This window comes from Mercenaria mercenaria, chromosome 6, assembly GCF_021730395.1.
Source record: "Mercenaria mercenaria strain notata chromosome 6, MADL_Memer_1, whole genome shotgun sequence".
NCBI classification, from domain to species: domain Eukaryota; kingdom Metazoa; phylum Mollusca; class Bivalvia; order Venerida; family Veneridae; genus Mercenaria; species Mercenaria mercenaria.
In genome coordinates this window covers 18,850,770-18,864,362 of record NC_069366.1, presented here as the reverse complement: position 1 = coordinate 18,864,362, position 13,593 = coordinate 18,850,770, and the positions used below count along the sequence as shown (strand labels likewise).

General features: G+C 34.4%; 1 protein-coding gene across 1 annotated transcript; it reads right to left on the bottom strand.

The window, feature by feature from the left end:
* Positions 1–483: 483 nt before the first annotated feature.
* On the bottom strand, positions 484–6,250 carry LOC123549497 (toll-like receptor 2). The gene is made up of 2 exons (XM_045337627.2): positions 5,775–6,250; positions 484–5,196 (listed from the first exon to the last, which is right to left on the bottom strand). Exons 1-2 carry the CDS (start codon positions 5,819–5,821, stop codon positions 2,856–2,858), a joined length of 2,388 nt encoding a protein of 795 aa, XP_045193562.2. The 5' UTR covers positions 5,822–6,250; the 3' UTR covers positions 484–2,855.
* Between the last annotated feature and the right edge of the window lie 7,343 nt (positions 6,251–13,593).

The window sequence follows — 13,593 nt, the reverse complement described above, 5'->3', positions numbered from 1 at the left end:
AGCGACACGCTTGGCAACGCCTGGTAAAATAAATGCTCGCCATAATCTAAAAGCAAATTGATATTTATGTCACAATCTTTAAGAACATAATGAAACTATTAAATAATGTATCTATGTTTTGCATTATACAATTCGTCAAATTCTCTTACTGTACCCTAAATACCGTTAAATTATTCCATTGTTTTCATTTTTAACAGATGCGCGTCACAACACAAGAAAAAAGAAGTAATTTTAGTATTACTGCATTATTTTTTAAAGTTTTTGCTCGTTTTACACGCAAAATATATAATTTTTATTTACGGAGGTAAAACATTCATACAACAAAATTAAAATAATGGAAAATATAAGTCGGCTGAAATTCAGCCCATTTTACACGTGGTGGCAGTGTCTACTGTACCGATAAGGGGAAGTAACCATGTGTTGGAGTTTCATATACTCCAACCATCCCCCTCCACCCCCACCGCCCCCATCCCCCGACTCCAATAAATGTGTCCGAGGACTGGTCTTCGCAGTCTCAAGTTGAACTATGATCCACGCTCCGGCTTACAAAAGTACTATCGTTCAAAAGTTACTGAGAGATGAAAAAGTGGTACAAATCAATCATCCCGCCTTTTCACCCGCCAACATTAAATCGCCCCTATTGGATGTACGCACATATTGGGTGTACAATATATTGACTAAAGGTTAGGGTTAGGTTTAACATAGGTTTAACAGTGTACATTCAATGCGTGCGTACACTCAATGCGGGAGAATTAATGCTGACCTTTATTCACCAGATCTACGTCCTTGTGACTTTTTCCTCTTTCTAAGGCTGAAGAAAAGATTCTGGGTGAGCGCAAATATGTATCCAACAAGAAAATTCGATGAATTGGTATCCCCCGCCGAACGGGACTGTGGTGAGGAATGGCAAAAAAATATATCCGGCAAAAAGTTAAGGATGTTACTAAGAAGCAAATAATTTCATTAGTCAAGAACAATTTAACAGAAAACGAATGTTTTAAGTGAACGTAAAAGTGACCAGGGCGGTGGGGGTGACAGAGTGTGGGTACACACACAAAAAACTAAAGAAGTTTAATGAAATTCTACCAATTTGTTAGTTTGCTATGTACAAATGTGTGGATTTTTAAACTTTTAGTGATATTAAATTTTGGGTGTCGAAACATTAATGACGTCAATTGCGATGTGAATCAGAAGAGCTTTCTGAAAAACAGACAATAAGGCAATATTCTGCAAGGTGGATACTCGAGCAAAGAGACATATTTAAGGTTAGTCCTAAAACAACCTAAATTTCCAAGCATATGTGTTTGTAACTTAATCCGCGAGTTACATTTCTTTCCACACTATCGAGGACACATCTTCCTGGATCTGATAACAAAAATGTTTATTATACATGCTTACAAGGGTAACACTAGTCAAAAGAAGATACAACATAGTTCCCAGCAAAACACAGATAATTATCCATCTTCAATTTCAGCAGAATATTTTTGGATACTTGGCTACAAGGGTTTCACCGGGCAACATGAGGTTACAACAGGTAAACATAATCATGTAAACTTAATGTCAGCAGAATGATTTTCGATACGAGGTAACAAGAGTTACACCAGGAAACAGGAGGTAACAACAGGTAAACATAATCATGTAAACTTAACGTCAGCAGAATGATTTTGGATACGAGGTAACAAGGGTTACACCAGGAAACAGGAGGTTACAACAGGTAAACATAATCATGTAAACTTAATGTCAGCAGAATGATTTTGGATACGAGGTAACAAGGGTTACACCAGGAAGCAGTAGGTTACAGCAGTTAAGCATAATCATGAAAATTTAATGTCAGCAGAATGTTTTGGATAGAGGTAACAAGTCATTTATGAAAAACACCCATATCGTACTGCCACTTAGAAATGTAAAGTTTAAATTAGATTTCATTTTAACTTTCTGCTGAAATTGACTTTTAAAACAATCAATGCAAGCTGAATAATATAATTATACCGTAGAGTGAATGTTGTTTCTAATTTATTGCAATGAGGACTAAAATCACATTTCTCTCATTTTAGCGCTTTCACTATGAAGTATTAAAATATTTTAGACGTCTAAGATTTCACTGTGGCTATTGTGAAAATTGTAGGAGATATATCTTCAGGTGTATTTCATTTTTTATCGAATCATCTTGTTTGCTAGGTTGTCTGTTCAAGTATTTCCTACTTTAGAATTTAGAATTGACATTTTAGGTTCGGGTAGTCTTTAATGATTTTTATTTCGTGATCGACCACTTAAAGACTTTGATTTAAAATAGTTGATTTAAGAATTTCTATCATTATGACCAGTACGACATCTGAATGACAAACGATGATTTTATTTTATTTTTTACGATGTAATGCTTGGAGTCTAGTTAGCACGTTATAAGAGATTAATAACTACATCTTAAAGATATTCACCAGATTTTTGCCTGTAGTGTGTAGTTTTCTTTCCCGACATGCCACTATAACGTATGATGCTATGACGTAATAATTATGAAGTACAAAAATGATTTTGTTGCATAAAAATGCACAGTTTCAACATTGATACAAATATCTGTTTAAACAAAGTTAATCGGGGATACTGTAATTTGAAAGTCTCCTCGAACTTATATTCAGTGTTGCTATTTTTTTCTGGTCCTGGAATCATGAAGTCCATTAAATTTTTATGTAACAGAATTCCGCTTCCACATCCAACAATGTCTATAATGTTTTCCCGTCAAGAAGTGTGTTTGACGTTTCCCCGTCAAGAAATGTGTTTGATGTTTCCCCGTCAAGAAATGTGTTTGATGTTTCCCCGTCAAGAAGTGCGTTTGACGTTTTCTCGTCAAGAAATGTGTTTTACGTTTCCCCGTCAAGAAATGTGTTTGATGATTCTCCGTCAAGAAGTGTGTTTGACGTTTCCCCGTCAAGAAGTGTGTTTGACGTTGTTCTGTCATTGTGCACGAAACCGTTAAGAGCAAGTTCAAATATTGATTCACTCAGTATATCGTATCCTGGTATCAAACGATATTCCTCTTCTTCTATAATAAGTTTTGCTCTGATTTTAGTAATGAAAATGTTATGTAGCAACGTTGTCATTTCGTTTCCTTGTACTTTCTCCTTAAAAATCAGAATGATAGGCTTATTATTTTCGTAAGCATATCTCAGTTCCAGGTCACACCACTTGCTGGCACAAAATTCCTTTGACACTAAACACACCATAACATAACTTCGATTCACCATACGGAATATCTCATTCACGACAGGGTACCCTGGGCGAAAATCGAAATCTCCCTTACACACAAGACTGCGCTCTGCTATTCCTGTTAATCTCTTTAAATTCTCATCAATAGAACCACCTAGTTCAGTAATCAAATTACCATCCTCATTGCTCGAGAAGGAAAGAAAGCACAGATATTTTTGTGACAATATACCTTCACCAAGGCCACGTAAGAAAGTATTCATTGCTTGTTTTCGCTTGTTCCTCTTTACCCTAAAATATAGGAAAACTGCCAGAGACAAAATAGCCACGATGATAGCAACGGTAATACATGTCAAAATTATTATTATCGCAGTCCTTACACACAAATATTTCGCTTCTTCAATAACAGTTTCATCTATCGAATGTGTCTGGCCTTCAATTTGACACTGGTAAAAGTGATTTGTACATGGTTGCAGCTTTGAAGATATCCATTTCAAAAATTTTGTTGACTTGCACGAGCATTCTAGCGGGTTTCCGGTAATGTCAATATTAATCACATTATTTCGCAATTGCATCAAAAAGTCTAACTTTGTGAAATCTCTCTCGTTCAGAAATTTAAATCTATTATTCTTTAACCACAGCAGTCGTATGTCTGTAAACTGCTCAAGGTCAAAAGTTACTGATGTCAAATCATTACTCGAAAGATCAAGTTCAACAATTTTCGCATTGTTTGTGAACATGAGTTTTGGAATGAAAGTTATTTTGTTATGTGACATGTTGCAGTGTCGTAAGTCACGAAAATTTGCAAGCAAAGACGAAAATTCTTTTAACCTTTCCATGAAACCTAGTTTGTTTCCAGAAAGGTCAATGAAATCCAATGATGTCAGTCCAATAAAGAAGTCCGGATTCAGGTACTCCATACCGTTTTCTGACAAATCGATTGTTTTTAAGTCATTTTCTTGTGGCCATTTAATTGTAACGTTTAGATAGAGCATATTATTTCTCTTAAGATGTAGGGATTTTACATTTATAATACAGGCAGACAAATCAATGACAGAATTGTTACCGTAGATTTTTGTTTGCCAAACGCCATTTAGGAATGCATTTTGTGCTTTGGTGATCATTCCGAAATAAGTAGATGTGTCACATTTGTGAACTTCATGATTGTTCTGCAAAAAGTTATAATTTAATTCAAGGAATCTTGATTTAATGTAAGACATGTCCAGATCTTTCAAATTTTCAAGAAAAATTGCCATTGATTTTACTTCATTTGAATGTTTCAAATTTGTGACGGCTACGGATATGTTTGAAATATTTAAGTAACTTATTTCGAATGTTAAGTTTGCAACATCTAAAGGTCCCTTTAGTATCAAATTAGATCCGCTTAAACGCAATCGTTCAGTTTTGGTTTTTGCAATCATCTGCATAAAGTTCTGGTCCATAAGAAGCGGCTTACTTGAAGATATATAATTCAGATTCAATGCAGTAAGCCTCAGCTCACTTCCAAGAATTGATGCTATCAATTCGTTTTGATTCATAAGGACGCTGTGAGACAAATCTAGAGTTTGGAGATGGAGAAGCTCTCGAAATGAATGCCTGTTAATGCTTGATAACCTCGGAGCGTGAATTCCAAGAAAGATCAGGTTCATTTTGAGTTTAATGAAATTGTTTTCATCCAGTCCGAAATATGTTTCTTCGTTCACAGTAATATCAAGTGAGGATACTTTACTCCAGCTTATATCAGTGAAAGTCGTATTGACTATGTTTTGTCCTCGGTAATCTTTTATGACAACAGTTGTTACGTTTAACTGCATTTTGGTTGGAAACGTATGTTCACATGTCATTATTTCATTAGCTACTACACAATTCCCTTGCGGACTCATAGCACTGCTGATACACACGCGCACCATCAAAAGAATGAAGAAAAACAACATTTTAAATACTATTTTGTCGTGTTCCTGTACGTACTTCTTTCTATCCAGCCGGTTGGGTAACGCACTGATAAATGAAATATACGTATATGAGACTTAAGTGCATAGCATTAAATTGAATATCTATCTATTATCTATATGTTACTGAGAAACATATCACATAATAATAAACAGCTAAAATCTTACGTTATGAGTTTTAATATTAACACATGGAAACAATAACAGTGTTTAATCTGCATAGTTCCACTGCTGAAGGAAATACTCTCTGGAAGAGTTTATACCTTCACCAAGGCCACGTAAGAAAGTAAAAGTTTCCTTTGTGTATCTTCATCTAAGAGATGGCATGCGCATTAATACATTATTTTCAGAATTTTGCATTTCATGATTTTATGACCAACATACTGAAAAAAGGCTCTCCTTCCGGTGTCCAACATGATTCTAATAATGGCATGGTTTTCTTCATCTACCAATTGCTTCCCTAACAGTGGACTTATTTGCCTTTCAACTTGTTGTGTAAAGAGCCTTTATATGACACTTGTCAATGTTGATAGTTGTTTTGATCCTTTTAAACTAAAAGTAATATTTGAATTTTAAGATAAATAATTGAAATAAATATAGAAAGAAAAGAAGAGAAATAATATTTACCAATTATATTTTCCATTAAGATAGATCCATTTACCGTTGTTTTTCATTACAATTTGTACAACCGGTCAGTCCATGTTGTGTGCACCTAAAGACAAATATTTTTTTGTTAAATATCAATAGTCGTTTTCTTCTTTTAAATCAGTACCATACAATCCCTTTATTTCATTTCAGTGCATCTTAACGCACCATTTCCCATTTTACCAAATCCAATAAACTATTAAAGATATATTTCAACACTGCTGTTTGGAAGCATAATTATGTTATTATTATGAGACGGGACAATCACAAATGACTTAATCCATATTTAAAGAAATCCCCAAAATGCATATAATTGTCTTACACTTATCATGTACTATCAAAAAGAAGTTATAAGGAATAAAAATGATAACACCCATACAAAAAAATATATAATGCAAATATCGCTTAGTGAAATCTCGAGAATTTTTTTTTTTTTAAAGATCTGCCGGTATCATAATAATGAAAATGTTATACCCGTCTAGTATTCATATACGAAATAATAGTAAAATGATATTAGCATAGACGTGCTGATTGTCTTTGTAATATAACATAATGGGAAAAATCAAAAAAATTGCGTTTAAGCTATATCATAATCAAGATCTTTTTTTAAAGTTTCGTTTGGCACTTGGCCATATTTTAGTGCAAGTCAGTACAGACACATTATTAGAAGAGACATAAGAACGGACCAACAACGGAAAACTCGTACAATATCATACATTTGCACCAAGGTTATTCAAAACAAAATATCTTTTAAGTTAGTGTTTGTCATATATTTTGATCATTAAGTGTCAACGTACAATTGTTGACAAGTTAAAATTAGAAGTTCGTGATCTATCCACGTACCCAGTTTCGAATACTGTTTCAATTGTTGCAGGGTCTCGCTTTGTCTGACGGATGGATATTTTCATATGTTTTGTAGAACATATACTGTTTTAATAATGCAATAAACCTAAAAAAGTAAATTTAATAATTTCAAAGATATGAACATTAGTTATTAATAGCTGTTCCCTATACAGCTGATTCCGCATAAAACTAGCGTGTTACACTTGTTTCTTGCTGAATGGCATTTTATCTCCTGGGGAACTCTCTCAGCCACCAATATGTCTGCAGAATATTACAACAAATACGGATTTTGAAACGTTAATTCCCTACTAAATAGCCTCTTAGCGTTTTTATACCTTTGATTTACATGAATAACGAGTATATATACATGTAGTACTTGGGCAGTTATTTACCATGCGTACATATGGACAATGTTCCCACTAGAAGTTTCAAAACTTCAGTCGTGTACAATTTTAAGTGCATTGCTGCAACTATAGGTGTATGGCAACTCTATCCAATATTTGTGTGTCACGAGCAGAGTGACCAACGCACGTGACTCTTGGATACCGTACACATAGAGAAAACATCATTTTGCTTATATTTTCCTTATTACTTGCCAGATTTTCATAAAATAAAAAGTGTCGAAGACAGCAAAATGAGAGCGTTCCTCCACACAAAGCATCTGGTATCAGTTTTCTGTACATTTCTCAAACTATTCGCCCAATGCTTTTCGTGGACTAACTTTGTACGTACCCACTTTTGCAGTTGGGTAAAGTGCTTGAGAAAAGTACTGAAAAGTGATTGTACACGTTTTGTGTGGAGGAAAGTATTCATTTTGCTTACTCCGACTCTCCTTATCTTATGAATATCCATCTAGTAATAAGGAAAATAAAGGCAAAATGCTACCTGAATCTGGATATTTTCACCATGTGTACGATATCTAAAGGCCACGTGGGTTGACAGGAGCACATTGCTGCCACTATAGGGTAGGGTATAAACAGGAACATTAGCTATATATAGCTGTTACATTTATAGCTAATTCCAAATAAAACTAGCGCGTTACACTACTTTCCTGCTACTGACATTTTATGGTAATTACAGTACGGGGTAACTCTCTTAGCCACCTACGTATCGTAGAAAATTACGAAGCAAACAAATAGGGGGATTTTAAAACGTTAATTCCCTACCTGAGTGAACACATATAAACCCAGTTCTATTTATAGCCTACACCTTTAACTTTCTTTTTGTTCCGTTCATAAATACCGAGAATTCATGAAGTATTTCTACAAAGTCAATGGTTGCCACTATTTTTTAATGTTTAATGCACAATCTGAGTGCATTAAATTTGTTGCCACTAGACAATTCACAGCTCAATTTGATATTTACCATTCATATACGCGGATAATATCGCCACTAGACATTTCAAAACTACATTAGGTTTTTATCATATGTATAAGAGTACATTGCTGCCACTAGGCGTTTAGCAACTCTACTCGTTTTTTAACATGTGTACAAGAGCAGGGTGGCCAACCCACGTGACTTCTGAATACCGTACACACGCAGAAAACGTCTCGATTCATTTAACATTTCTTACATTTTCCTTATTACTTGACGAACGGATTTTCATAAAATAAAGAGCGTCTAATACTGCAAAAGATCGAGTGCTTTCCTCCACTCAAAATGTCTGGCACCAGTTCTCGGTACTTTTCTCAAACACTTGGTCCAACTGCTTTTCGCGAACTGTGCAGATAACGAACACATTCACCCAGCTGAGGGAAGTGTTTGAAAAAAGTACTGAGAACTGATAGCAGACTTTCTTCACAGGAAAGCATTCATCTAGTAGGAAGTAAAATAAAGACAAAATGCTATCTGAATCAGACAATTTTCACCGTGTGTACGCTATCCAAACGTCACGTGGGTAGCCAAACTGACAAGAATACATTGCTGCCACTATGCGTTGAGCATCTCTGTTCGATTTTTTTAGCATGTTTACAAGAGTGCATTGCTGCCAGTAGGCGTTTAACAATTATACCCGATTTTTAGCATGTGTATAGGAGTACATTTTGACTACTGGACGTTGGCATTAATAATGAATTGACATAATTGTATTTTTGAAATAAATGGTTAAGATTTATATGCGATATAAAAATTTAATAATACACCATTTTCTGTTTTTCATGATTATCCCGGGCGTCTAAATCAGGATAGACTCGGTGTCCTGTTACGTTGTTACTTGTTGTTTTTACGTAATATATTTCGAGGTCAGGTGGAAACTTTTTAGCTTAGGTACAATATAACATATCACATTCTACTAAAACAGTTGACATACAGTATGTGCTCGTATATCAAACTGATTGAAACTAATTTATCACGAATGTGCAATGCTTCTTTATTACATCAGTTCAAGGCAAATTTAAAAGTTATAATTAGACATACAGAATCGCGCAAGTAAGCCACATACGTGCACATAAATATATGCATCATTTCAGAGTGGTAATATCAGATACAAATGAATCATTTCAGTTTTCAATATAAAAAAAATACAATATATTTTAGACATGATGTGATTTTACGCAAGTGTCATTCCATAAAAATCGTGATGATCTCATGACTTATTATCCTGTACGAAAAAAGGACCTGTTTTACAGCTGTAAAATGTCTGTAAAAGACCTGTATTTTGAAATTACAACTGTAAAAGACCTGTAAGTGGAAAAAATGATCAGAAATACAGTTGTAATTTTCAGGTGTAAAATATGAAGATCTCAATATACAGCTGTAAACATTTTACTGTTGAAAGTTACAGCTGTAAAATGGTCATGTCTCAAAATTACAGCTGTAACATTTTTAAAGGGAAACATGAGTATAATATGACAGCCATCTTTAATGCATTTTGACGGGATATAACTGAAATTCACACAGACATCACATCTTGTAAAATTTTGGAATTTAAAGCGGTATAGAGTAAGTACAGATGTTTAATTGTTTATTATAGTTTTAAAAGGACTTGTATAAGTACATACATTAACAATTTACTCTATACTTGAAGCCGATAAGTTTAAAAGAAACAATTACAAGATTGTCCTATGTTTTCGTGACTGACAAAGAAAGTTTTATAAACAAGATCTGCATATGTCCTACTTTGTATCTTACCCTTGAATTTTGCTGTTGCTATACTGTAATCATACCACATATACTTTACGTACTAGATCATTTATTTGCCATTTTCATAGTAATTGCTACCTTATCTAGAGAATTGCAATTCATCCTAAAACTTTTCGCACCTCTATTTTCGTCCATTAAAATAATGCTCTCTTTTTCAACACCTATAATATTTCTACAGCTGTAACTTTTGCGCATTTTTACAGCTGTAACTTTTTTTAATTTTTACAGCTGTAACTTTTTGTAGCTCATTTGCATATTTCGAACTGTTTTACAGTCGTTTGACAGCTGTAAATTATTTATGTAAGTTATTTTGCATAGACCGGTCATGATTTAAACACAGTTAGTAGAGATCCACTAGACAATTCGACAACGCTACATACCAAATGTATAGGCTTTGTGCATCGTGGTTCAAAACAAGAAGATTTCTAAAGGTTTTCTCTGTACAACTCTATGTAAAACTAAGTTTGCCCTAGGTTGGGGCCCATTTCAACCCTAACCCTAAATCTTAACCCTAAACCCTAATCTTAACCCTAGAGTGGAGTGATTCCGAATATTTCGAATGTGAATGTAAATTTTTAAGTTCATAATTATTCTAGAATCCGTTTCTGCTTGTTTTTGTTCTTTTAAACAGTAGTCCTCAGTTGTTCACACACTAACATAATACCAATATCATAAAAAAATAAATATTGGACTACTTTAACACGTCCAGAATATTTGTGTGATGTTGTCTCATAGAAATAGAAGGAAAACTCAAACGACGCGAGGTTGAAACTTGGTAGTTGATTAAGAGCTATAGCCAGTTGCTAAAGCACTGACTAAAATAATGCAGGTATACTGCACTAAAATACATGTATTATATTAGTTACATAAAGCACAAACATTAGTGACAAGTATATACATAGGAATAAAGCATGTGTTGGTACATCTATATTTCTTTAAAGGTTCGGATAATCTGTGGTAACATTTAGTGAATATATTCTGTAGTTTGTATAGGTAACCTTGTTGTTATAGCTTTTTTGTGTCCCCGATTATTTTTATTTATTCATTGCGGGTGGGGGTGCACTTAGAGTTCCCCTTCTCGTCAGTAGGTCGGACCCAGTATCATCAAACCTCACTGGGTTGTTATTCAGCATGGGAAGTTGCACACTTAATGTCTAGATATGGAACTCATACAGCCATACCAGAGATATGGCTTTTGACTTTGTCAAAATTAAGGCTGCGTAAAAGAGGACGATGCTTTTTTTACTAAGCCAAGGGCCATGACTCTGGTGTTGCAAAGTCAGGTGCACACATTTACATACTGGATAATATTCCTAACTCTTCTTTGAAAGACCAGAGTCATGGCCCTTGGCTAAGTCAAAAAGTGTGTTTCATGTACTTGACCTAGAGTTATATAACATTAGATATTTACTTTATAGCGTGTTAAGTTGTGCACCTGATGTTCTCTTTGTGATTTCAGTCAACTACGCGGCCAGAGTTATGGTCCTTCACTTAGTGCAAAATACACATGAAGTGCCTAAACGTTTGTTCTGCATATGTTTTAAAAATATTTCTCCTAGAGTCATGAAACAACGGGGGTGAATTTTTTCGTTATAATCTTAAAATAATATATTACAACACTACAAGTTTCAAAAAGAATGAGAATACACATTTTTCAACATGTAGTTTTAGTATAAAAATGTAAATTAGCAAATAAAGGATGTGACATGGTTTTGGCAGGTTCTTTGAAAATGCGTGATAGTTCGTCCCCAGCCCTATCCCCAACACAACATTTTAAATGTGCTTATAGATAATGTAAGGCAAAGTTTTACTTTATGCATATACACATTTGTCCTTATTGATGTTTCTGCAGGCATTCTTTACATGAAAGTAAAATTCATGTATTAAACTGATGCATTTTGCCAAAGAGTTCAACTAATTTTGTCATTTTTACACGCTATGCGTTTTTACGTAGAAATGCCACAAAATAATACATTTTACTGATTTCTCATTAATTTTATCTCATGCATTTTCAAAATTCATTTTTATTGGTAAAACAGAAATAAAAGGACAGGTTTTGATGAAAAATAACAAAATATATTCAACATTTAAAATCAGTGATAAGTGGGGACGAACATTACGGGGACGGCATTACAGATAACTTTTACACTTTAATTTGTCAATATTTAAAAAAAACTATTTGAGGATTTTTTTTTCAAGTTTCTAGGGCGTTGCATCCACACAAAAGAATATTAGTAAGACAGCTTACAAAAATGATGGAATTTTAGATGCAAAATGACGCTTCTAAATCTAATGTATTAGCTTTATTGAGATGTAATTATTTTGGATACAAGTGTCCCATCATTCTACAAAATAAATATTTAGTCAATATCTAAAATATTATCAAACCACCATATGCCTGTTGCTTGCATTATGCGTACCCTAATTGCTAGTTGCTTTATATTTATTTTAGTTTGCTATAACTTCCTTTTATTATGATTTGTCTGCTCTTCATTAGTTTTCCATCCTTTGTTGACCTTTAAAATGCAGCTTTTACCAGTCCATAACAAATCTAATTTGATGTGGTTGATACCTTCTTTAAATCCATTTCTGAAAACGCATTTAAGAGTCATTTTTCATATCAGTTTTTACCTATATCTTAACTAGATTTTAGGCCAAAGCCAAGATTAACAGATGTATTTCAGGTTTAACCATATTTGAATGTATAAATTGTATTTATACTGCGATGTACTAATATTGTGATATTTAATTGGTCGATCTACACATTTTTTATGTTATATCAATCTATCTTCCGTTGACGTCAAACCCCTTGCGGGAACGTAAACGTTTTGCGCGTCAAAATCAAAAAGAGAAAGAATATAGAGGATAATTGTTGGTTTCGGTGTAATATCACGTTATAATTTCACCGAGTGGGCACCAAAAGTGATATTTTCACGAGTGGCGCAGCCACGAGTGAAAATAACAACTTTTGGTGTTCACGAGTGAAATTACCGTGATATTACATCGATACCAACAATTTTTCTGTTTATTTTATGTCTAAAACTCTACTTTTGTTGTGTTTATTTCAATAAAATGTCGAAATTTGCGGGAAACTTTACCAGGAAGCATCGCAAAGATGACGTCATTTTAACGATGTCATCGTCATATTGTTTCCGGCTTTCAGTACGCTCGGTAAACTTTTTGACGTTAATCCGGGTATCATATTTGATAATTTTCACTGAGTGGCCAGTGAGTTTATCAGGATATAATTCACCGTTATATTTCGATAAACCACCGAAAAACATAAAATAAATAGTGATAAAAATTTAGAGTGGAAAAAACTAAAAATAACTTTGGTGATATAAAAAGGTTAAAACTTGAGTTTGCAGGATAACTAGGGCGAGGCATGTTCAAGACTGCAAACTGCAGCACTGAACTGCTCTAGGGTACGGAGGTGGGCGACACTGGGGGAGGGGGAGAGTTGGTTCCAATGGTACACTGTTCTCGGAAAATAAGAAAACTTGTAATAGTCGGTGGTTGCAGTAATTAACCTATAACTTAGGGAATGGCCATAGCGGACACATCGGGTCATTGGGGTCAGGTAATCTAAGACTGGGATAGAAACCAGATCATGATGAATCTTATAGAAGAGTGATAACCTAGAATCTATATGCCTTAAATCCAGTCGACGAAAGTTTAGGGAGTGTAGCATATCTGTTACACTGGAATTACGGCCGTAGTCAGTCTTGATCCAACGGGCGGCTCTCCTTTGGACGCTTTCAATTTGGTCAATTTGAGTTTGGGTGTGGGGCGACCATACCTCGGAGGCATATTCGAG